Source organism: Phalaenopsis equestris, unplaced genomic scaffold (genome assembly GCF_001263595.1).
Source record: "Phalaenopsis equestris unplaced genomic scaffold, ASM126359v1 Scaffold000250, whole genome shotgun sequence".
Classification (NCBI taxonomy): domain Eukaryota; kingdom Viridiplantae; phylum Streptophyta; class Magnoliopsida; order Asparagales; family Orchidaceae; genus Phalaenopsis; species Phalaenopsis equestris.
Genome location: NW_018164692.1, coordinates 1309097 through 1334402, shown reverse-complemented (window position 1 = coordinate 1334402; position 25306 = coordinate 1309097). Strand labels below are relative to the sequence as shown.

Below are 25306 nucleotides of genomic sequence, written 5' to 3'. Positions count from 1 at the left end.
ATTGTACTTCTTGAATCAAGACTATTGATTTAAGAAAGTTAAATAGAACTTGCCTCACCACTTTTAATTGGGATTATGATTTTTACAACTAGGCAAGGATTAAACTTCCTTAATTATAATGATGTAAACATCTTTCATCCCATGACCCATAAGAAATTCTTTTGAAAGAAACTAAATAAAGATAATTTCAATATGTATCTAAATTTTGTTGAGTGATAAAGTGTTTAAGAATTGAGTAGTTTATGGTATATTTAGATCAGCAAAAAATTATAGAATACTTGTCACCTAATTTTTTTAATCATAACTAAGGCTTATTTATGCATGAATTAGTTATCCAACTGTGATTGAGCTGGCTGGGCTATCCAAATTAAATTTAGAATATATTTTCTTTTGAATTGGGATTTTAAATCTAAAGGGATTTGGTTAATCTTACAAAACCCTTAACTAGGGTTTGATGGATCCTTTTAGTTCAATGTTAAACTCAAGCTTGATCCTCACAGTGGTATGGAGCAAACTTGACTTAGGGGTGTAAGCCGTGCGAGCCGGCTTGAGATCGACTCGTTGATGAGTTCATGAGCCTAGCTTATCAAGCCATGAGCTCAAGCTGAAACTAGAGCTCGTTTATTAAATGAGCTTGAGCTCGAGCTCGTCCCGGTTCGGCTTTTTGGCTTGCTAGATGATTCTATTATCCTACCTCCAGTTATTTCGATGTATTTTTCAGTGAGCTACCGCTACATCCTCCTCCTACAACCACAAATACCTTCTTCAGTGAGTTCAAATAAAAATTAAATTTTTAGTTTCAGCTCGTGAGCAAAATTAAATTTTTAGTTTGAGCTCGCAAGCTGGCTCACGAGACAACACAATTTGGCAGATGAGCTAACCTCGACTAGAGCATGACTTGAGCTTGACTCGACTCATTTACAACCTTACTTGACTCATTCAAACTTTCAAAAGGTAGGGAGCTAGGGTTATTAAAGTTGGGGGATAGTATTTGATGGTAATGTAATGGTGCATTAAGAAAATGTAGTAATGTTGTTATGTAATGCAATAATATGGAGATGCATCAACAAAATTTAAGGAAGAATATGACATTTTTTTTTTCATTTTCATTGATAATCAATGAGAGGAAGAAGCATTTAGAATAAAAGGATGTATGGTTATAGTGTTTATGAAGCAAAATGCATCCAAAGATGTTATTATGAGTGGTCACCATGCTAGCTATGAAAAATACAATCTTCTTTCTCGCTAGATGAAATATCATGCTAAATAGAATGGTAGCCATTGAGTTCAGAATAGAATAAGGAAGCCAAAAAATGTTCAATTTACTACTGATATGCCATCAACACGTTCCTTCCTTGGGTATGAATCTCAAAACATGACAGATCTTGAGACAATCGTTTGAGCACAAAATGTTCAAACTCCAATAAAAATTCATCCATAGGTCTGATTTCAACAAGCTTATAGTCAAAATAATTGATTCAATGAGACAGACACGGTTATACTAAACTTGATCAAATATAAGTCAAATCAAGCTCAGATTAAGTCATGAAACCACTTTTAGAAGCTTTTTGCACATATTTAGAATGTCAAATTTGACGAGCTTATGATCAAATTAAGCGTCTCAACAACACTCAATTTTAATATTGTTAAGACACACAAATATCCATCAAATGTCGTCTAATCCAGGGAAGTCTCCTGAGCCATCCGATCAAAGTGGTTCATATTCCTTCATTAAATTGCAACCGAGACACTATAAATAGATATCCACCTCTTTCATGAGGAGAGAGAGCTTGAGGCCTGAAGAAGAGCTTGGAGCCTGAAGAATAACTTCAAGCTTTGAGAAGGAGTTGGAGTCCAGCTTCACTTTTGCCACTGTCGACTACCGCCGACCGCCGTCGACTACCACCGCCGACCACCGTCGACCACCACTTACCGACCGCCGCCAACACCATCGATCTCCGCCTATTTTTTGTGACAAATTCCTTGGGGCATTAATATTGTAACTCGAGAGCCTTTGTAACTCTCTCTTATGTGGGACAAGAGTTTGTACGTGTAATCTTCAGTTAATATTAAATCTCTTTAACTAAGTCATACTCCGTGGTTTTTTCCCTTTTTGGGTTTTCCAAATAAAAAATTCTGGTGTCTCTACTGGTTGTTTTTTTTCATATGAGTGTGTGTTGAATTCTCATGTAATGCTAAGATGATAATTTATTACGCAACCATCGTGAATCTTTTAGCACCCATCAATTTGCTGCATTCTGTAGGAAATGAAGCATCATTTGACTTTATCTTAAGCTTTGAGATGACAATCACCTACTTCATTTCTCAATGATGTATATTATCCAACTAGCGAAGGAACGTATTTTGCATCTTGAAGCTTATCTTTGGAGCATTCTTTGATGTGGGAGTCAACCTTCAATGATTCCCAACAAGTTTCAATAAAATTTATATAATAAATTCATGGAGGAAACAATTATGAAACTATGCTAAACACTCCATCTATCAGATTTCATGACATTATAATATCACTGTCATGATTTCAATACAAATCATAATTCTACCATTATAATTTCAAAAAATTATGACATGAGGCTAAAGTTGATGGGCCGTATTTACAAAATAAAATATACGGGTGTATTTATAAATAAATTTTTAGACCTATTAAACTCCACCAAAATAAAAAAAAATTACAAGTTGTTTTACGTAATAAATACAGCCATTATTTTCATTATTAAAAATATTTGGTATGAATATCTAAACTGATATGGATGCATTTATCGCTTATGAACATCTTAATTTATAATTTAACATATGATTAATCAAACATCTTACCTAACAACACTGTTTTCTTACCCGATTTGTCAATCGATCCAACGGTCGAGAAAAAATATCTCATCAGATGTACAAAAATCTTTTTTTTTCAGCCGTCTGATTAGACTTCCATAACCCGAGGAATCTCTGAGAGGATACATGGTAGTCCTTGCCGGCCCTTGTCCCTCACCTAATCATGTACCGCCACGTGTATTGGAACGATACTCATCATATATATTGAGGGCAAGAGAGCAATAGATTCATAAATTTTTTCGTGGTTGTGGCTCACAATCCTCATCGTTCTGTCTTCCTTTCTAGGGTTATTTGTGGGCTCGTCTGAGAAGCAAAGGACGGAGAAAATGGCAGCTTCGGAGGGTTCTAATGGGGATATTGAAGGGTCGAAGCTACTCTTAGCTGAATCCGGCGAGCGCGAGCGCTCATGGCGGCTCAACTTCGACGGTTTCCGCCGTGCGGAGCTTCTGGAGGAGAAGCCCCCTCGTTCTCTTCATCACTGCCTTGGCACCTTAGGTTGCATATTCTATGTATTTTGTTTCGCATACGTTATCTTCATTCTCGTCGGAGCTCGATTTGCTGTGCTGGTCTCAGTGTTTTTCATTTGCAAATTTCATAACAGACCGTGCGAGCTGAGCGTTGCATCTTTTTTTTATGTATGGATTTAGAAGATGATAAGTGATGGATTATTTGTATTGCTGAATGGTTTTGTTTAGAAACTTGGTCACAGTTGGGTCGGTAAATGAACCAAGAGAAAGGGAATTGAAAGTCGGTTTAAGATTAGTTGGAGTTAAGGCTTGCTATTTTTGGTAATCGGAAAACATGTGTCTGGGGGCCTTGTTTTTGCGCCACTTAAATAATATATTTCAGAGATGATGTTGTTTTCTCATGTTTTTTTTTTTTGTTTGATCTTATGCTGTTTGTTATCAATTACCTAATTTTTAATTTTTAATTGGAGGAGTTTGCCCTTTTCTTTGATTCAGTCAAAGAAGATGTCGTGGCTGAGTACTATCAGCAGCAGGTTGAGATGTTGGATGGGTTTGGTGAAATGGATACTTTAACTGATCGCGGTTTCTTACCCCAAATGTCGAAGGTAAGTTGTAATTCTTTTGACTATCTTTTTGATAAGTCGTATATTTTCTACTTAAATTTGTTCTTCATAGTTTGTGTTGAATTGATGTGAATTAATTACACAGGAAGAACGTGAAAGTCTTGCTAGGAGTGAAACCCTAGCGATCCGGATATCGAACGTAGCAAACATGGTTCTTTTTGTTGCTAAAGTTTATGCATCAGTTAGAAGTGGTTCCTTGGCAATCATAGCATCCACTCTGGATTCTCTTCTTGATCTGTTATCTGGCTTCATCCTATGGTTTACTGCATTTTCTATGCAGACGCCAAATCCTTACCAGTATCCGATCGGGAAAAGGCGCATGCAGCCATTAGTAAGTTTTATTAGACGCCAAATCCCCCGTTCCCCGACTCTTTGGTTGGCATCTGCTATGTCAGTTCTAAGTCCCCTGTGGTCGGCGGTTTGATCCCGCTAGTGTGCGGATCCGTCGAGTGGTTTGGCACATCAGGTTGGTTTGGGGCTCGTATCATAACCTCTAGCCAATCTTTAATATATATATATATATATATATATATGGGTGGGGCTCCGATCCCACTGGTGTGTGGATTAGTCGAGCGGTTAGGCACATCAGATTGACTAGGGGCCCGTATCATAGCCTCTAGCGAATCCTTATGCATACTAAATTTAAAATTATTCACAATTTTCAAAAAAAAAAAAAAATCGAATAGAAACCCAATTTGACACTCACATCACATTACTTTGCACTTATGAAGGACAACAATATGATTATGATCAATTTAAATGATTTCTTCCATCTGTTGGCATAATTCAACAAATAAGTTGCCCTCATATACTATAGCAAAATGACGGTGTAGAGCACAAACAATGCCACATACTTGAAACAAATCAAAACACTTTTACATGAAAGAAATAATATTATTCAGCACATAGCCCGACGTCCTTCTAATAGTCGTCTATCCAACAAACCAAGTGCCCTCTGCCACCATCCAAAATGACCCATATTGCATTTTATTTCCATAAAATCTATCATATGCCCATATCATGATCATTAGCCATGCATGCTATCCTTTGCTCTTTCGACATCATAGACATATATTTATCGCTTTATTCCTTACATATTGGGTTACAAATAAGCTCATAAAGGCTACAAGGGTCTATATCTAACCGCTAATAATGTCATCAAATACTGCAACTTAATTTTCATGGAATTACGCTTCCCCTTTTCCACATCACAACACAAACAACTACGTTAACCAACAAACTCAAACTATAATTCTCTTCTTCTTCTACTCCTCCCACCTCTCAACACCATTTAATCCTCTACACTACCTCAATTACTACATTCTAATATAATTAACAGACACATCTAACTTTCAACATGTTTACTCCACCCATACAAAACAATACAATAGCTAGAGCATAATTCACCAAATAAGTTTTCTTCATATACTATATCATAATGATATTATGAAGCATAAAGACTGTGACATACTTAAAATAACTCAACTCTTTTACATGAAAGAAATATATCACTGAACATATGGCTAGACATCCTTCTATTAGTCATCTATCTAACAAACCAAATGTCCTCTACTTCCATCCAAACAAATACCCATATTACATGCTATTTCTATAAACACTTATAATATACCTATCTTAAGATCATTGTTTGTGCATGTTATCTCTTACTCCCTCCGCAGTAGAGACATAAACTTACTTACAACTCTTTTCCTTGCATCTTATTGGGCTACAATTATACTCATAAATGCCACACACACACACACACACACACACACACACAATTTATCCATATAAATACATATAAACACATACGTGTCTTTACATTAACTTGTACATAATAAATTATCAAGTCCATTTTTAACTATCTCATCTTTAATGAATATTGCTCAACTCTCCATCAATTATTATTATCATTATTATTCAATTTATCCTTCATAATTTTTATGTACATTCATTATCATTTTTACTCTTTTTTAAAAAGGTGTTCAAGGTGTATGGCTTGAATTGAGGTGCTAAATAACCGTTTCAGATGTTTAATCTTACTATGACCAATGAAACTTGCATTTGTTTTATTTTTGGCTAATGGGTTATGTAAATTAAGGTACATTGCTTTGATTATCTTTTGTCAGCAGCTTCATGAGAAATAATAAAAAAAAACTCAATTCATTATCTTTAATATAATTCTACTATAATTGAAATTTTTTGGTCACCCTGCAACTTTTTTTAATACTAGTCAATGATTCATTATACATATTGTTAACAACTTCATCATACTTTCAAAACCATTTTTTTTTAAATTTGCATCAAATTAATATTATAATACCCGATCATATACTTATTTAAGTTTAATAAATGTCATGTCAATTCTTTCTCTGTTCTTTATAGTTTTACATTCATTATTTGAACCGAAAGTTCCTTTCCAGTGTCATTAAATCTAACTAATTTTTGGAAATTGACAAAATTTTCTTAAATCAGTGTTTCAGTACTTTCTCCTATAGTTTCATATTAGGACTTATTAGTTTAAATCCTTTATAATTACTATAATCTAGGACATTCCCTTTATTTTTAATTTTGATGCCCAAAATGTTTCTTCTTTAATCATTTTTCATCATCTGCATCATAATAATGTTATTAAAAAGTTTTTTAGACTAATTTATTGCAAATCACTTATAAATCTCTAAATTCAAATATGTACCTCGTTTGAACGCAAAGTTGCTTCCAATGGAATGAGTGAACTCCATTAGGAATAAACATTTTCGGAACTACTGTGCAATAGGTGATTTGTAACAGACATGAAGTTCAATTGATTGCAATCATATGTTTCAGAACTGAAACAAGCAGATCATGGTAGTCTCAAAGGCTTTTTAGAGCCGAAGTTTTGGTGCTATTGTTTGGGACAATTCATAAGTCAATGACACGGATCCTCTTTTAGTCTTTAAATTATGTATAAGAGATTCATCTTCTAGTTTCTTAAGCAATTGCTTGAGGGGACCTAAAATATTTAAGGCATATTGAAATAAGATCTGTGAACCAAGTATTCCTCCTCAATAAGGTTTTCTAAGCATTGAATTAATCTGTTTTGAACTGGAATTATCTGTATCTAATTTATCTTCGAAGATGTTTTTGTCATATCAATTGGGGCAGAAAGCATGGTGTTAATGTCTTAGTTGTCTCTTCATGAACAAATTTCCAAATTTCTTTGTAACTCGTATGAAATTTTTTTCTTCTTCCCTCTGGTGTTAATAATTTACTATGTAATGGCCTGTGTGAAGAATTTATAGTTTTGGTATAATGAGTATTGTTTGATAATTATTGACAGCCTTCAAGCAGTTTGATTTTTCTCCTTTTGTAGATGTATCCTATCATTTTTTTAAACAAAAAGGGTTATATTGTGATTGAGTTGAAATTGATCGACACTCATCGCTCGAGGATTGGGTTTGCTTTTTTCTTATTTGATAAACTTACCATATCTGATTTGTAATTCTAGAGATTGCATTGTAATTGAGTCAAAATTAATTTCACTTATTGCTTGAATTGTTTGTATTTCATTATGCCATTTCGGATGAAATCCATGAGAAAATATTAAATCTGGCCCATTCACTGGCACAAAACTACTTTTATGACCCTATTTAATTGTTCTTTTTAAGAAATGCTTAGTTTTACTGAAAAAGAAAATCAAACTTAATTGACTTAGTTTTAACTGTGTGCTACTCGTATATGTTGTCTACTGTTTTCTCTACTTAAAAACGTATTATTTATTTCTTTCTTGACCATGCCTTTCACGAGCTCACCTTGCAAGAAGTGTTTTGGTTCCCAAAGTCCCCCATGCTCTGTGGGAATATTTGTCGCATAGTTTTTTTTTTTAATTGGTTAAACATGATGTTTAGCAACCATTTATTCGATGCCAACTCTCCATTTGCTATATTTTGTCAATCATGCGGTTAAATGCTGCTGTTATTGCAGTTTTATGAGCTTATTTTTTATTTTATGTTTTAATTTTATTGTCTTTTAGCGACTTTAGTAGCTAATGCTTCATGAGTTTTTGTTTAAATATCTGAAATTAAATATATGCAGGGAATCCTTGTGTTTGCATCTGTGATGGCAACTCTAGGTCTCCAAATAATTCTGGAATCTGTACGCTCACTTGTATCTGATGTGAGTAATTATTCTTTTAAAGTTTCATAACTAATGTATTATCTTACATAATTGTAGTTTTTTGCTAAATGCATGTATAGCTTATTGTTTTAGATTATTAGTCTTCACGACTGGCAGTCAAATATTAATTCGAGAACTTTGTATGCTAAAAGAAGCTCCAGCGCCGGATTTCACTTCTAAGCAAAATTTTTACTCCTATTGAGTAGGGCCGCTTGTTTGGTTTTAAGCCATGATGAAATTATGAAATTTAATTTCTTAACATCCTTTTTTTTTTCTTGCAAACTACAATTCTTACAAAGCTTTTACACAGTTGTAGCTTCAGTCCTTTCCTTCAAGATATTGACAGGAATTTTTGCAGGAAAGTGAATTTAGCTTGACCAAAGAGCAAGAGATATGGGTTGTGGACATCATGCTATCCGTGACCGTTGTAAAGCTTTGTCTTGTTTTCTATTGTCGATCATTCACAAATGAGATCGTGAAGGCTTATGCGCAGGACCACTTTTTTGACGTTATTACTAACATGATTGGCCTCGTCGCTGCTCTTCTTGCCAATTACATAACGGATTGGATCGACCCTGTTGGAGCAATCTTAGTAAGTTGCTAGACTTCATCATTTTTATGACCCTTATATCTAGTAAAATGCACATTGCAACTTATTTGCTGGTTACCCTCATTTTCTTTGTAGTCTATATTGGCTGTAGACAACGGTCAACAATTTTTTTTTGAAAGATTTAGGACACAAATGAGTATGACATGTTATTTAAATTGGTATTCATAATATTTAAAATAACAATCATTTCTTATGTTTCAGAACTTGCAACGTCCCAAACTCTCACCCATTAAGATAATATCACATTTGCCTAATGGCCTCATGGTTTTACCTCATTGGTGTAACTTCCCAAGAGGTCACCGATCCCAGGAGTGCTCTTGCATGAGCATGCTTAACTTTAATGTCTTTGATAAAATTCTAAACGTTACAACCAAAAGGTGTCTCGATATTTAAGAGTTTGGCTTCATTCTACTTAAAGGGGTTTCAAAAAACCAAACATTAAGAATGTTGAATTGAAATCATAGTTTTATTATGCCATGGGATTTACAAATCAAATACTATGAATCATAGTTATCATAATTGGTGACATGATTTGTGGTAATGTGTACCCTACTTATGCATATGTTGTGGCGAGAAATGTCCAATATACGCTAAAAGAAGTGTAAAAAATTTAGGAAAAAGAAGAGGGAATTTTTTGTTTTGACATTTCTAGAGTACTTACAACCAAAAGGTGCATTGATATTTAAGAGTTTGGTTTCATTCTACTTAAAGGGGTTTCAAAAAACCAAACATTAAGAATGTTGAATTGAAATCATAGTTTTATTATGCCATGGGATTTACAAATCAAATACTATGAATCATAGTTATCATAATTGGTGACATGATTTGTGGTAATGTGTACCCAACTTATATGCAAGAAATGTCCAATATACGCTAAAAGAAGTGTAAAAAATTTAGGAAAAAGAAGAGAATTTTTTGTTTTGACATTTCCAGAGTACTTGCAACCAAAAGGTGCATCGATATTTAAGAGTTTGGTTTCATTCTACTTAAAGGGGTTTCAAAAAACCAAACATTAAGAATGTTGAATTGAAATCATAGTTTTATTATGCCATGGGATTTACAAATCAAATACTATGAATCATAGTTATCATAATTGGTGACATGATTTGTGGTAATGTGTACCCAAGAAATGTCCAATACACGCTAAAAGAAGTGTAAAAAATTTAGGAAAAAGAAAAGATTTTTTTTTGTTTTGACATTTCCAGAGTGTTTGTGTCCTAAAATACTCATCGAACTCCATGCTTCATAAATTTCTGGCTGCATATTTGTGAATTGGAGCTGATAGGTTATATGTGTGACGCTTCTTGTCAACAGTTGGCCATCTACACCATCAGAACCTGGTTGATGACAGTTCTGGAAAACGTGAACTCCCTCGTAGGGAAAACAGCGGCGCCAGAGTTTCTCCAAAAGCTCACGTACCTATGCTGGAACCACCACAAGGCTATAAGGCACATCGATACGGTACGGGCGTACACCTTTGGTTCTCGCTACTTTGTCGAGGTGGACATCGTCTTGCCATCCGATATGCCTCTCAGGGAAGCACATGATATTGGAGAAGCGTTGCAAGAGAAGCTCGAGCTTCTGCCTGACGTAGAAAGAGCTTTCGTTCATCTCGACTATGAATACACTCACCGACCGGAACATTCCCAAGTGCAGGACTCATAGGTTCGAATGCTGCACGGATGTCATCGGAAAGAGGGCCATGGTAATTTCTTTGCCCTCTTATTTCTATTCTGCATTCCAGTAATATATTTTCGTAGTTTGAGATGTTTTCTTTAGTAGATGCCAAGTCACTGCATGTACTAGGACCTGTCATTGAAATGGTTTATGCCAAACAATGGGGTTAGTAATGGCAGGCAACGCCCGTAAGGATGATGTATCTCCTTCAGAAATCAACAAGATTAAGATGGAAATTTGTAAATGCTGATATAAGAGGCAGCTAAACTTTTGCTCCATTTGTCTCCCTTCTTTGATTTGTGCTTTATGAGTATTTTGAACAAGCATTCACTCTTTAGCTTGTTTTATTAAGGTATAGTTTTTAATTAGAACCTTGGAAGTTTTGAGTGATAACTGATAAGGCATATCATGGAAGTATGAATGTAAGTTAAAGAAATTTCCATGACTTTGAAGATGTTGGTAGTCGACGCATACACTCCGTAGGAGATGAAATGTGCATTAGGTGAATAAAGTACTGTAAATGAGTACAAATTTTAAGCACAATATATTTAATATTAAATTCGAATGATAAAATAATAAGTGCGACACAACACAAATGAACTAATCTATTAATGATATTAGTGACTTACATCCATTAGGCTCCATGTTATTGTTCTACTCAACTATACAAAGTAATCCAATTAATTCAATTGAAATTTGGCATTGAATAAGGGAAAACTCCAATCTAATATGATTACAAACTTTAATTCAAAGATGGGATGATTTATGATAGAAGTGAAAACTAACAAATGATCTATGGATTCGAAAAATATGGATTCAATTGGTGGGCTATAAAAAGTCATTAACAAGTCATTAACATTTAAGTTATTCATTATGATAAATTAAAGAATGATTATAAGACAATATTTATTGAAAAAATTCAAGTGTCATAGGTTGATGGGATTCAGCTTGTGAATATAAATTGATCATGACAGTTGATTACAGTTTGGCTGAAATGCAATTGCTCAAAATGAAAGTTATATCACCTAGAAATAGTGAAACATTAATGGGCCATAAAATTAAGGATTTTATTCTTTCCGGGTGGCGTGGGCTGTCAAAACCGACACCTTGAAATTTTCAATTAATTTGACAAATCAGCCAAAATTATGTGTACTTGTTGAGAACATATTGTCCGGATTCCGAGTCCGAAAACAAGTTGCGTCTAGACAACGGCATGACACGGAAGAAACACAAAAACAAAAGGAAACCGACCTTTCCGTGTACCGCGTTCATTTTCCCGACGCAGCTTGCGTTCGGACTCCGGGCGCTATCTTCTCGTAATTGTGAGTCTGGAATTATTCTTCTTTGCCAATTTTGTGAATTCATTAAATTGAATTTTTCCTTATTTATATTTTAAATTTGACTTACTGCAGCAGACCATATTTGCTGAGCTCCTTGAAGCATACTGATTAATTCGTTTAATAAACACTTAGTAAGTTGCAAAATTGAAACATAGTAGAAAAAACCTGTATACGTAACTTAGCACATCTATTAACCCATTACCAATCCTTTTGTAAGGTATTCTGTAGGGTCTGAGAGTTTGAAAATTAGATCGAATCTTTGTTTTGTCAAAAGCCATGGAGAGTTATCTCAAGTAAAAAGGAAATATTCTAAGATGTTCATTAAATCTTCTTTGAGCCTTGTAGGGCTCGATTTAACTTGATTTATAAGTAATGGGGCAATTACATATAGAGCACCGTAAAGGCATAAACATTGTTATTTACAAATCAACCACTCTCTGTCTTCCATTTTTCAAATTCTCACTCACATATCAAAATTTATGATAAAACCCCAACTCCATGTTTTTCATTTTTATCAAGTTCTAAATGGTTTGATCTTGGCGCTGCCCCCGTAAATGCATTGGTTAGGAAGTTCAAAAAATCACTTGGGTGTTTGGTTCGTAAATGTCAATATTTCTAGTTCTATGTATTTGGTTAAAAATCTTCATAATATGCTATGTGATTGTTTGTAAAAAAATTATCTATATTTCATGTAAAGAAAAAAAAACTTAATAGGTAAATTATTATTTTATATGATGCCTTTTAGCAAATTTCTATATTTACTACATAGATAGATAGATAGAGATATATTTAATGTTATCAACTACATTGCGAGTTCATGATTATTGATGATCTCATTAGAATGGCCATACTAAAATACTAAATTTAAAATAATTGAAAGCAAATCCATTGGCATTGTTTTAAATTATGTTACTAATTTCTTTATGCAATATATATATATATATAATATGAGCACTCCTTCGCTATTAGATTATCATTTATCTCACCATCTAAAGCGTTTACATGATGAAAAAGTGATCTTAAATTTTAATGGAATAAACTACTATTTCTTACGATGAAATTTAAGATGAATTAATTTTCATTTATCTATTAAATGCTTTAAAACTATACAAAAAAATTATGTAAGAAAATCATCTCAATTTCTTACAATTCAGTCCATCCTCAAATTGTGCTTTTTTAATGATGAACGTGTTCCACGAATAGATTTATATCCTTCAAATACAATACAAAAATTAGTACGAAACTAATCACCATTCCAGCAATAGAACATGTAGTTACGTATCAGATCAAATAAAAAACAGAGAACAATTCCATTACAAAACCTCAACATAATTAGAATATAAAACACAACATGCATCAAGTTACAATCCACCAAATTATAGTCTATAAAAGACGAACCAGTGGAATAACTCAACAAATAACCAGTTTTATTACTTGACCGGAAAAAAACCAGTAGAAGATATGGTAGTAGACCTTCTTTTACTTGGGAGGAGCGAAGAAGATCTCATCGGAGGTCCTCTTAGACCTGAAGAGCTGCTCCATCTCCGGCGACGTGCCGAAAGAAGCCTGAAGCACCTCCGGCGATATCGCCTTCCACACTGACGTCCTTCCGGCCAAGTGGGTGAAGATTGGGCTGCATTCCCGCAAAAAATTATGTTAACGGTCAGTAACAATTTTTTCAAACAAAACCCACACAAACATGGGAACACAACAAGGGGGCATTTGCATACAATTCTTATATATTTATATATCTGATACTTAAAACTTTGATTTTTGTATTTATAATACATGAATCTTTCCTATCACATTAAAATCACCTTTTTTTATTCACACTTAGAAGATTTACATACATACCACTCAATTCTTTTATATTTACATATATAACAACAAAACTTCAGTTTTTAAATAATGTGCCACCTTACTTATGCATCAAAAGGTGATGCCGTTGATGTGATGTAATAGATTTGTGTTGTATAAATGTAAAAAGTAAAATTTTGATGTCAGATATGTAAATACATAAGAATTGGGTGTTATGTGTTTAAATGCCACTTAAAAGTGAGTTGCACCAATTGCATAGGTAAAATGCTATAGATGTAAAAATTGAAGTGTTTAGCTATGTAAATACATAAGAATTGTGTTTGTATGAATTGAGGTAGAACTTCCAAACAAGCAACCAACTTAAGAATTGCTACTCACTTGGGTGTGGTGATGATAGAGAACCACTCCATGCCTTCGGCATCGGCGATCTTCGACACGACGAAGAATCTGGGCACGATGAAGAGGTAGCCGGCCTCAATGCGGGTCTCGAGCACGCGCTTTCCGTCAATGCCAACAACCTGCACGCGACCACTGCCCCTAAGCACATAGGTTACCTGATAGGCAGAGTCACATGAGAATCCCGGGGAACACATGGAGTGGCCATAGATCCTCACAAGATCGGCGCCGAGACCGACCTCACCGACGAGAGGGAGGTTTTGGGTGTTGAGGACGACGACACAACCGCCACCCTCAATGTCGACATCGAGGGGCGCCTCAAGGCAGTTGAGGACCAACCCCTTGCGGTCGGCCTCAGAGGGCTGAGGCATGGACTGGTTGTCGGAGATTTTGACGATGATAGATCCCTTTTGGCTGCCGACGAGCTCCTCAGCATCGTCGGTGGAGAGGTCCCATGCGCGGCTGACGAACTCGGTGGAGAAGCCCGTGAAGATGCCTTTGGAGCCTGTGATTTGGAAGTTTGTGAATTGGCCCGCGAGGTGGCCCTTCGAGGTGTCGCCAAGGAATAGGATGACAAGTCGGGTGGAGTTAGGGTTGAACCACCATGTCACGACACCAAAGGGGAGAGCAATGGCATCACCTTCTTTGATGGGAAGCACCTTCTCCTTTGGCGTTTCAGGAAGAGCAATTCCACAAGTACCAGTCCCTTTAGATGTTGGGCCAAATCAGTATTAGTTGCAGAACAGTTTCAGATTCTCAATTACTATATGGTAGGAGCCAAAATATAATTTTTGGAAACTGACTGGATTTGTATCCAATTTTCCGGAAATAAAACTTCATGAATAGTAGTCTTCTTCAAGAAAAATCCTATCATGATTAAAGCTGAAATAAAAAAAGCTCCTTCAAATCTGGAAACTACGAAGATGAAAAAAACCAACTCTGAATAAAGTAAATTTGATCAAATTCCAAGAGTGGATATTATGTGCGGAATTCGCACATGTGGATTGAAGGTATTTAGTGATATTATGTTAAATCCTCATATTTTTTCCAATTCCAAGCACATCCAATTAGGCAAACGGAAAAAAATTAAGAAAAAAGGAAAAAAAAAAAAAAAAAGGCGAGGTAAAACAGCCATACCTTTTCCCCATAGACCAAGATCAAAAAAAAACATTTTTCTTCCTTGTAAGCAGTTATACAGAACAATCTGAATTTCTCAATTACTAAAAGAATTTCACACTCAGCTAAAACAGTCTTTTTCAATCAAATAAAGGAGCTAAATGTGAAATCAAACATCAGCCTAAGGCCCCAGAATTCTCTTGATCCAAAATCCCCAACAAAAAAAAAATGAAAAAAAGAAAAATCAATCAATTCCAAAACCCTGAAGCATAACACGGCGCAGAAACAAACAGAATCGATACTTCAAAACAGTAAAATCCCCCAATCATCATCACCGAAACTGGTTTAATTCTTACCTTGGATAACATAAGCGACCTTAGCCGAATCAGAATAGGTGGGCAGAGCGAGGCCGCGCTCGGCCAGTTCAAGCTCTGCGGCGCCGATGTTGCCGGCGCGAAGCATTGGGAGTTCATCAGGAGACCATGAGAAGTAAGAGCCTCCATCGCCGCCGTAGACTTGCTTGGGATTCTTCGGGGACAAATCGAGCTCCATTGCTGCTTCGAATGGAAGAAGATTGAGATGTGAAGATGATTTTAATGAAGGAAAGGATGGTGATTTATAGAGGATAAAGGGATTAGGTTAAGCTAGAAAGTAGGGATGTGTTGCTTTAAAATAGAGAAGTATTGTTGTTGAAGGTTGGGGAGAAGTGAAATTGTACGAGGTGGGAAGGAGGGTCGCTCCGGGTCTTCATGCGATGGGTATGGGGCTTGTTATTGGATTGGATTGGATTGGATTGGATTGAGGTGAATTTAAGTGTATAATAAATGTGCTCTAATGCATATCTTATTGTTTAAAAATGAAGTAAAAAAAAAAAAAATGTTAGGGACTATTACATAAAAATGTTAGGGACTATTACATAAAAAACCATCCCAAACTTGCTATTTACAAATCAATTGTTCTTCTTTCATTCATATTTCAAATTCTGGCTCGAATTTCAAAATGCATGGATTCTCAATAGTTTGATCATGACACGTGTAAATGCATTGGTTTGTTAGTTCGCGAGAAATCAAGTGGTTGGTTATTTTGTATATATTAATGTTTCGGGTTGTTTGTATGAAATTATGGCAATTTTTTTTTTTTAATGTGCTAAAATTTGAGTAGTCAACCAACCCAAAAATATATTTTGAATTTACATGATGTAGGAGAAACCTAATTGTGCTAGAAATAAACTTAGACTTGCTAATATATAATTTAAACTTCAAACAATTGTTTTGCAATTATTTCTCTTTTTTTTTATTTACTTGAATTTTAAAACCCTTTCAATTGACTAACTTTGCATTTATTTCTTTTTCCCAAAAAAAAACAAGCATTGATTAAATTTGGGAATGAAAACAAATGATAAATAAATGCAATATTTTATCAAAGATTTAAAAATATTTGATGTTTTGGATATGTATAAACTCATAATAAACAAATGTTTTCATAAAATAAGAAAAAAAATAAAAATTAAATAGTGATTAATTTGATCCCTACGAATCTCTTATAATTATTATTTTTTTTTCGTGGAAAAAATATTTCATCCAGACGTCCGCACGTCTACACGGACGTTCGGACGGCCAATCACCGGGCGCCACATCGTCTGTCGATGACGTGTACAACAACATCTCTTTTTTATGTGGGTTGGAGTTGGGGTTGGTAATGACCTTTCTATCAAATAAGTGAGGTTAAGGGGGATATCGATGGTAGGGGTATTTTTGGACATGGCTATCTATTATTAAGCGGCTAAGACATATTGAGGTACAATCCCCTATGAGAAGAATTTGATGTTTAAGCTAATAAACTTAATGAAAATGAAAATTAACTTCATCAAGTTAAAGGAATTAGCTTAAACCGCACTGCACTTATTCATTGCTAAGATTTGAGCATCATATTCATGTCAATTTGAGCTAATAATATCTCTAATAAACAACCATCCTATAGCTATATGATGGACAATTTTTTTTACCAAAAAACCTATTCAAGACTGTTGGTGATGGCAAGAATTGGGGTCTCAAATCTGAGCCATAAAGTTCAAAACCAGTACCACTTATTTGCATTACCATCCTAACAAAATTTGGCAAAGTGCACCATCCTTTCATTAGTGAGGTATGTCTAGAACATTATTTCATGTCATTATTCTTATTGATTATTGAACTTCTAATTTAAATGGAGCCAATTACTGAACTTATATTATTTATATTTTTCTAACTTTTGTGGTTCTTCCCCTCCATAAAGAAAACCAATAATTTTGGTTGAATAAGAAATTTAAAAAAAGTTGCAGTTGGCAGAGGAAGTCTATTGAGATGTGGTGATCGATTTATGACAAGCGTTAGTGAACATAATAATGATGACATACATTATATATATATTATTTAAATTTTTTTTTGTTTTTCGAGAAAGTTAAGCCCTAAGTGCAATAGGCACTATTCGAACCCAGAATCTCAGAGGAAAATTATACTCTCAACCACTAAGTCGTTGGTATTTAAATTCACTTTAAATTTTATTTAGTACTCCACTTTCATTTAATTTATTGGACTACTTTAATAAATGAAAGTAAATTTAAAATGATTTTGAAAAACGACGATGAAATGAATCAGCATCATTCAAATAAATTAAATGAATGAGGTTAGATTAAGATCCTGATGATCTAAGTTTGTCTATGATTAGAACACTATTTTGGTTTATTTAGTAAGGTTGGATGCTCTAAATCATCAGATAGATATATATGACCCCTCTGACTGGATTCGATCCCTACGGGGACGGATCACACATATAATAGCAGTATTCTCAATTACCAGTCTTTTAATCTCTCTCTCTCTCTCTGTTTTATGTGCTAGTAAAATAAAACCATTAAGCAACGAAAGAAGAAGTTTGCGGTCTCACGCTTAGGCCTAATTTTTCTGTGCAGACTCTTGACGTAGCTCTACGTGCCGCGGAGGTTATTCCTGAGTTATTTTCAGGTTATTTCTGAGTTATTTTCAATAATCCCGGAATAACCCATAAATAACACGCGGTCTTTATTTTTGAGTTATTTCTGAGTTATTTTGGGATTACTAAAAATAACCCAGAAATAACCTAAAAATAACTCAGGAATAACTTCCGTGACACGTAGAGCTACGTCAGGAGTCCGCACAGAAAATACGCTCCAAGCTTTGAGCTATAAATAAATGCGCATTTGACAAGTTACAAGAAGCATGACTTTATAAGAACTTATTTATGTGTTTGAAATAGTGCTATGAAAATATTTTATGAACTTCCTAAACGATAAAGCTTAATAAATTATTATTTTTTTATGATCATGAAATTATCAAGTATTCAGCCCGAGAAAATTCAATTGAATTTCCAAACAAACTGCAATTGCAGAACTTGTTGATCATAAAATGAATCAAACTCAAACCAGACAAATTTAAATGAATTGAAATTAAACATTTTCATAAAAACTTGGCTCGAACATTCTCCAACTCGGTTCGACTCAAATCATTGGTAGGCTCAGTAAGGTTAGAGCCTTAATATTTAAATATAAAAATTGATGACAGTTGGGAACACCAATAATTGTTTAAAAGCACAGTAACCACTTTGATTCCAAATTAACAGAAAAATAATGCAATCCAAAAAAAAAAAAGACAGAAAAGGAGAGATACAGCATAATGAAAAAGAGCAGAAAAACGGAGGGGATAGATGCAACATAAAAAAAAAAACAGAGTTTATCTCATACAGACCCGAACAGATCCAATTGCATTCAATCTCTGCAAGAACAAAACATGCCTGCCAAGCCAACCTAGAAGCATTTTCGGTGAACAATTGAAGGACCAGATTCATCATACTCGGCCTTCGAAATCCACATCTGCAAATTCAAATGTTTTAGCAGATAAACTGTAAACACACAGGTTATGATAAAAGATCACATAAAATCAACTCAAAATTAATTTCAAACAGATAGAATCAAATGATTTTAACATCAAGTCATGTTCAAATATTCTCAGCTTCAATTAAGCCAAAGTAGAGCCTACACTGATGTTAGTGGAATCAATGATAAAAATTGTTACCTGTTGGAAGGTGCTAAGAGAAGCAAGGATGGAGCCTCCAATCCAAACACTATATTTCCTCTCAGGCGGCGCAACCACCTTAATCTTCATGCTGCTGGGGGCAAGTGCTGTGATTTCCTTGCTCATCCGATCGGCAATCCCTGGAAACATGGTTGAGCCACCACTAAGCACAATATTACCATACAAATCCTTCCTGATGTCCACATCGCACTTCATAATGGAGTTATATGTCGTCTCATGAATGCCAGCAGACTCCATTCCAATCATGGATGGTTGGAAGAGGACCTCAGGGCACCTGAAACGCTCGGCTCCTATGGTGATCACCTGCCCATCAGGAAGCTCATAGGTTTTTTCGACAGAAGAGCTGTTCTTCGCAGTCTCCAGCTCCTGTTCGTAATCCAGTGCAACATAAGCGAGCTTCTCCTTCACATCCCTCACAATTTCTCGTTCGGCGGTAGTTGTGAATGAGTAGCCTCTCTCGGTGAGGATCTTCATCAGAGCATCGGTGAGGTCCCGACCGGCGAGATCCAAACGTAGGATGGCATGTGGAAGGGCATATCCTTCATATATTGGTACAGTGTGACTAACGCCATCACCAGAATCAAGCACAATGCCTGTTGATAAAACACCCAACATACATGAATAAAGAAGGGGATAATTACATAAAAGGAAACATTTACATACATACCACACAATTCCCATATATCTGCATGGCTAACACCTAAACTTTCTTTTTTACATTTATATCATCCAAATCTTTCATATCACCTCAAAATACCACCATGTTAACTTTTAAAAAGTGAAATACACCTTTTTCATGTATGGGTACGGTGGATGGTACATAAAAATTAAAGGTTAGGTGTGTTAGATATGTAAATAAATAAAAATTGAGTGGTATGTATGAAAATCTCCCTTTTTTAAGGAAAAATTATATTTACATATCTAACACATAAAGTTTGATATTTACCTTTATAACAGTTTGGTCTATTCACATATGCATGAAAAGGTGTATTTCACTTTTAAGAAATTAGTATTTATGGCATTTTTATGTGAAGTTAAAGAATGGAGTGCTACACACACACACACACACACACACACACACACACACACACACATGAAAGTTCAAGTGTTAGATATGTAGATATATAATAATTGTGTGGAATGCATGTAAATGCTCCAAAAATAAATTAACTTCTTCGTTAAGAAATCAAAGAATTACAAACCTGTCGTACGACCGCTAGCATAAAGGGAAAGCACGGCCTGGATGGCAACATACATAGCAGGCACATTAAAAGTCTCAAACATGATTTGGGTCATCTTTTCCCTGTTCGCCTTGGGATTAAGAGGAGCTTCAGTAAGCAGCACCGGGTGTTCCTCTGGGGCAACACGAAGCTCGTTGTAGAAGGTGTGATGCCAAATCTTCTCCATGTCGTCCCAGTTGCTGACAATACCATGCTCGATTGGATACTTCAAAGTGAGGATACCTCTTTTCGACTGGGCTTCGTCACCCACATAAGCATCCTTCTGGCCCATACCAACCATAACACCTGTGTGACGAGGTCGGCCAACAATGCTAGGGAAAACCGCCCTGGGTGCATCGTCACCAGCAAAACCAGCCTAAAGAGTAGGAGAATTGAAACGAATTAAACTTCGGTTATTTTCAGGAGTTATGCCAGGCATGAAAAAAATGTTAACAAACCTTAACCATGCCAGTTCCATTGTCGCAAACAAGAGGTTGGATATCTTCACCGTCGGCCATTTTTCCTCAAGTCTGAAGAGTCAACATAGTAAATCATATTATCTTACTTACAACAGTGGCACAGAAAGTGTTTTTTTTTTTTTTCATGCTGTTACAATCAATCATTCTTTTCATTTTTCGATTGAACTTTAAATGAAAGTGTTCATAGGAAACTTAAATATTTTTCCCAGCAAAAAAAATTATGATATTTACCATGAGGTGCATTTCGTTCTCCAAATTTGATAGGAAAGAACTAAGGCATACAGCTAGCACTTCCACGCAATTTATCCACACAAACGAAGGACTTGATGCTATCGGAAAAGTTAATTTTCTCTTTTTGATCCTTCTAAATTTTAATTTTCATGCATGAACAGGAACTAGTAGGTTGAAAGCACAGACATAAGTCAATCAATTCCAATAGCATGATATCACGATGCAAGCCACAGTGATACTGGAATGGTACAAACTCAACAGAAGCAGAAAAAATACATTGCCACATTTTTCAAAGCAAAAGTTGTAGAGGCAATTTGCCATGTGGTTAATATTCATATTGAGAAAATCAATGCTTCCATTACACAAAAAAACAAAAGATTATTTGTCAATATAAACAAATTGAGCAAAAGAATAGAGAATTTAAACATAGAAAAGGATATATTAATAAGATGACGCATAAATGACAAACAAAGGAACTTATATTAATGATAGGTGACAAGTTTGCAGTGAATTTATAGCATCACATACTAGATATTCTTCTCACAAGAAGATGCAACCTTTTTTAAGGTAAGTACATGACTAGCTCCCTAATGCAAGACTATGAAATGTTTTTCAATATAAAGCAGAGGAACAAGAAACGCTTATGCAAATGAACACTCAGGCAGAATAAGCAATGTATGCATGATACCAAATGGCATCCAGATAATTTCTCAATGGTTTCTCATATCTCACTTGCAAAGCCAAGTAAAGACTAGAGTGCCCCTCACTTGTTTCTTTTGCATTTATTGGAGATAAAAGTATTTCCCAGAGATGGAAATTTCTTATGAATTATTCATATCAGTTTTCAGGTTTCGCTTGTAACTTTTTTAATTATTATTATTTGGGGTAAGGTCTTCTTGCAATTCAGAACAAAAAAAAAATCATGAAGAAAAGAATTTTAAGCTTTGGACAAGAAATAGAGCAGACTTGCCAGTTGCAGTTAAGCAGCATGTCATCATTATTTGAAGAATAAACTTGAACAAATCTTTGAGTATTTTGAAATCATAATGTCCATAATATTAGGAGTGTTAAAAATTGACCCAATATGATAACCCAACCCAAAACCAAATAGAAAAATCCAAATTCAGGTCGGTCTGGTTAATTGTGGTTGGATTTGGGTTTAGAATCCTCACCCATTTAACTTTTTGGTCTGGTTTGAGTTGACCTGTTAACTTGAGATTGACTCAAAACTGACCTGAATGGCTATTATGCCTTATATTAATCGGGTTATGTGGATAAGATCAAATTAGTCAGGATGAAGAAGGGTCAGATTTGAGCTAGACTTAAAACCTGTTTAATAAATGGGTTGGGTCGGGTCATACAAATCCAGATAAGACTCAAACTCAACACAGTTACCTGAATTGACACCCCTAAATGACATGAAAAGATAGCGCTCTACAATATGATCGAAAAACAAGCAACAAGCCATCATTAATTCAAACAAGATTGCAAAATTGCATAAAACAAAAAACATAATAGGACTTATTGACTTTAAAATTAAAAGAAATTAGAAAATTTCCCCATGCATTTAAGTTGGTAGTTCTATTTTAAAATTGGAAAAAATTGGCGTACAAAGCTTCCAGATGCTTAGGGACTGTTTGGCTACAAGAAGGATCTAGAAAATCTTAAAAGCCGTTTGGTTTGATAGTTGTAAATAGGCAAAAATCCTATTAAAATCTTTGGAAATTATTGTCACAGTTAAGATTTAAATGAATGTGAGATTTGATTAGACACTTAATAGTATGCGAGGATGTAGTAAAAGTAATCATCACCTTATGAATAATCTCAATTAATTTATCAAAGCTCTATTAATATACTTTAATTATTAATATCCACCAATCAATAATTATGAGCTAAATAAATTTCTAATCATCATCAACAAATATATAAGCACTAATTAATTTCAAATAATCATTTTAGTTATAATTAATAAGCCTAACTAATTTATTACCATTTAAATAAATTTATAAATAATTAACTATTCACTATTGTTATAATTTGATATTATTAGGTACTTGTTTTATTGCTATATTAACTCATAATTATTATATCAATTCACTAAAGATAAATAAAGATTGAGTAACTAAATCCAAAAAATTCAATTATCTTTGTATTCACTCTGACAATGTATGTTAATGACTGCTATAGCTTGTAGCGTCTTATAAAAGTAATGTTTGGTAAGCTCAAAAACTTGAGAACTTCGTTGTATGTTCATTTTAGCATCATGTATATAAGAGAATCTGAACAAAAAAATTAACTAAAAAGCAAGACTAGGTCACCTTTAATGTTTGCAACACTGCGATGAGGGCCTCAAATCTTTCTCCTAAGGCTCTTATCACTCCAGAGGAGAAGAAAGGGATGGAGATGAAGCAGATGAGAAATTTGAAAAGAGTAATATCACAAGCTAGTCTGTTGATAAGGGCCTAATCGTAGGAGAAACAGAATATCACAAGGGGAAAAGTAAACAAAGAGAAGCAAAAGAAAGTTAAATATGAATTGAATGGGCTTAAAGATACAGGATATAAAAAGAAATGGAGTGAAATTGGAGTTTGATAGAATAGTAATACCTGAAGGAAAAATTACAAAAAATTTTAAGGTAAATCTTAATTAAATTGATGAAAATCATGTTTATCCTCAATGGACAATCACATCAGGCATTAATTTTTATGTCATTTAGGTACAATTTTCAATAATTTATATCTTTTAGTAGTTATTTCATTTTACTTATTATTTACGTTTTGAGAACAATTCATTGATGACAGCTAATATGTGGGCTATAATTGATCTGAATTGAGTAGAGCACATCATTTATCATACTTGACTTAATAATACCACAAGTTGTTTATGTTCAACTCAGGTTTGAGCTATGCTTTAATACATATGCTTGTACTTAGCATGCTTAGAATTGTTTATGATTAAACTTGGGCTGCAATTTGCTCGCTTAAATTAATTGAATGAGTACCTACGCAAGTTTATGAACAAGATAAAGGAGTAAGTGTTAAAAAAATTCTCATATGATTATCATATTAATAAATATTATTTAAGGTTTAAAGAAACGTATAATTTAATAAATTTAGAGTTAATATCTAACAATTTGACATCAATTTAATAAGAAAATAAAAAAGTCATCAATAATCTTCTTGTAATCAATATAAACTTTACAAATAGAGCAAAGGCCTAAAATAGTCCACCAAGTTTCAACAAGTAATAAATTTAGTCCAAGAGTTGTGAAGTGTTGTATATTAGTCCCAAACTACTGAATATTGATCTAAATTAGTCCTATATCAAATTTTTTGCTTAATTTAACAATGTTGCGGGACCAATTGAGGGTATATTGGTCAAATAAAAATTTAAATCCTATTTTTCCTCTGTTTTGCCTAAAATCTAGGATTTTCTAAATCCTGTTAGAAAATGGATTTACGGGACTTAGAGAAGTTGAAGTGCAAGAAGGTGGGTGGGATGAAGGGGGAGAAAGACGATGCTTACTTTAGGAGTAGAGTAGAAGAAGGAGAAAAATGGGAGTTTTGGAGATCATTGTACGCCACAATGCCATCGTTACCTTCCCAGCTAGCTCTAATCACCACCACATTGCGATGGTTTGGTCATGAAGGAGATGGTTAGGGTTCGGTCACAAAGGCAATGGTTTAAGGGAAATCGGGAGAGGAAAAAACAGGGCTAGGCGAGGATTTTAAGTGGCTTTAAAGTAAGTTGATTTTCAATAAATAAATTAATTAATTAATAAAAATTAATTAATAATGTTATCAAAGTAATTATAATTAGATAAATAAAATTTTAACTACTTAATAATTAATTAATAAAAATAACATATTAAATTTAATTAATTTAATAAGATTATAATAATTATTAATTAGTCTACCAAATAATTAATCATAACTAAATGTTAATATAATCATTTACTTCACCAAATAAAGATATATCCTCATTCATAAATTTAAATAATTTATTACATAAGAGAATAGAGTAAAATAAAAATAAAACTTTGGCCCCGTTTGGGACAACTTAAATGTGCGGCGGCGTTTTTGAAAACGCCGCCGTAGCGTTTGAAAATCACGTCTTCCCTGCGTTTTTGAGAACAGTTTTTTTTTTATTTACGTTACACGCGGATCGCGGGTATATCCCCGCGATCCACGTTTCGGCTCCAAAATTTTCTTCGGCTACCCTAAA

General features: G+C 34.3%; 3 protein-coding genes across 5 annotated transcripts in view; 1 reads left to right on the top strand and 2 right to left on the bottom strand.

Annotated features, from left to right (window-relative positions):
- Positions 1 to 3094: 3094 nt before the first annotated feature.
- LOC110024157 (metal tolerance protein 5) lies at positions 3095 to 10727 on the top strand. 3 transcript variants are annotated; one of them, XM_020723953.1, is made up of 7 exons: positions 3095 to 3339; positions 3807 to 3916; positions 4020 to 4265; positions 8009 to 8089; positions 8448 to 8681; positions 10014 to 10404; positions 10482 to 10727. In XM_020723953.1, exons 1-6 carry the CDS (start codon positions 3171 to 3173, stop codon positions 10362 to 10364), a joined length of 1191 nt encoding a protein of 396 aa, XP_020579612.1. In that variant the 5' UTR covers positions 3095 to 3170; the 3' UTR covers positions 10365 to 10404; positions 10482 to 10727. The 3 variants fall into 3 exon arrangements, with proteins under 3 accessions (XP_020579612.1, XP_020579614.1, XP_020579611.1); XM_020723955.1 differs by having other exon boundaries at positions 10479 to 10727; XM_020723952.1 differs by having other exon boundaries at positions 10014 to 10727.
- Positions 10728 to 12997: 2270 nt separating this feature from the next.
- On the bottom strand, positions 12998 to 15836 carry LOC110024159 (glutelin type-A 1-like). Its single transcript, XM_020723957.1, has 3 exons — positions 15403 to 15836; positions 13913 to 14636; positions 12998 to 13349 (listed from the first exon to the last, which is right to left on the bottom strand). The coding sequence occupies exons 1-3, from the start codon at positions 15596 to 15598 to the stop codon at positions 13196 to 13198; spliced, it is 1074 nt and encodes a 357-aa protein (XP_020579616.1). The 5' UTR covers positions 15599 to 15836; the 3' UTR covers positions 12998 to 13195.
- A 2790-nt stretch (positions 15837 to 18626) lies between these two features.
- LOC110024158 (actin) overlaps positions 18627 to 25306 on the bottom strand; it is a 22153-nt gene continuing 15473 nt past the window's right edge. Inside the window, exons 2-5 of the mRNA XM_020723956.1 lie at positions 20831 to 20902; positions 20355 to 20748; positions 19132 to 19745; positions 18627 to 18929 (exon numbers count right to left, since the gene is read on the bottom strand). Coding sequence (XP_020579615.1) covers positions 18864 to 18929; positions 19132 to 19745; positions 20355 to 20748; positions 20831 to 20890 — 1134 coding nt within the window. The 5' untranslated portion in view covers positions 20891 to 20902 and the 3' untranslated portion in view covers positions 18627 to 18863. The remainder of the gene's footprint in view (positions 18930 to 19131; positions 19746 to 20354; positions 20749 to 20830; positions 20903 to 25306) is intronic.

Bases quoted from the DNA above. Each gene is read 5' to 3' on its own strand.
- LOC110024159 (XM_020723957.1), bottom strand. From the start codon at position 15,598: ATGGAGCTCGATTTGTCCCCGAAGAATCCCAAGCAAGTCTACGGCGGC. The intron at 14,637-15,402 runs GTAAGAATTAAA...CAACATCTAAAG, and splicing joins GGTCGCTTATGTTATCCAAG to GGACTGGTACTTGTGGAATT. The intron at 13,350-13,912 runs GTGAGTAGCAAT...GCGGGAATGCAG, and splicing joins TCTATCATCACCACACCCAA to CCCAATCTTCACCCACTTGG.
- LOC110024157 (XM_020723953.1), top strand. From the start codon at position 3,171: ATGGCAGCTTCGGAGGGTTCTAATGGGGATATTGAAGGGTCGAAGCTA. The intron at 4,266-8,008 runs GTAAGTTTTATT...AAATATATGCAG, and splicing joins AAAGGCGCATGCAGCCATTA to GGAATCCTTGTGTTTGCATC. The intron at 8,090-8,447 runs GTGAGTAATTAT...GAATTTTTGCAG, and splicing joins TACGCTCACTTGTATCTGAT to GAAAGTGAATTTAGCTTGAC.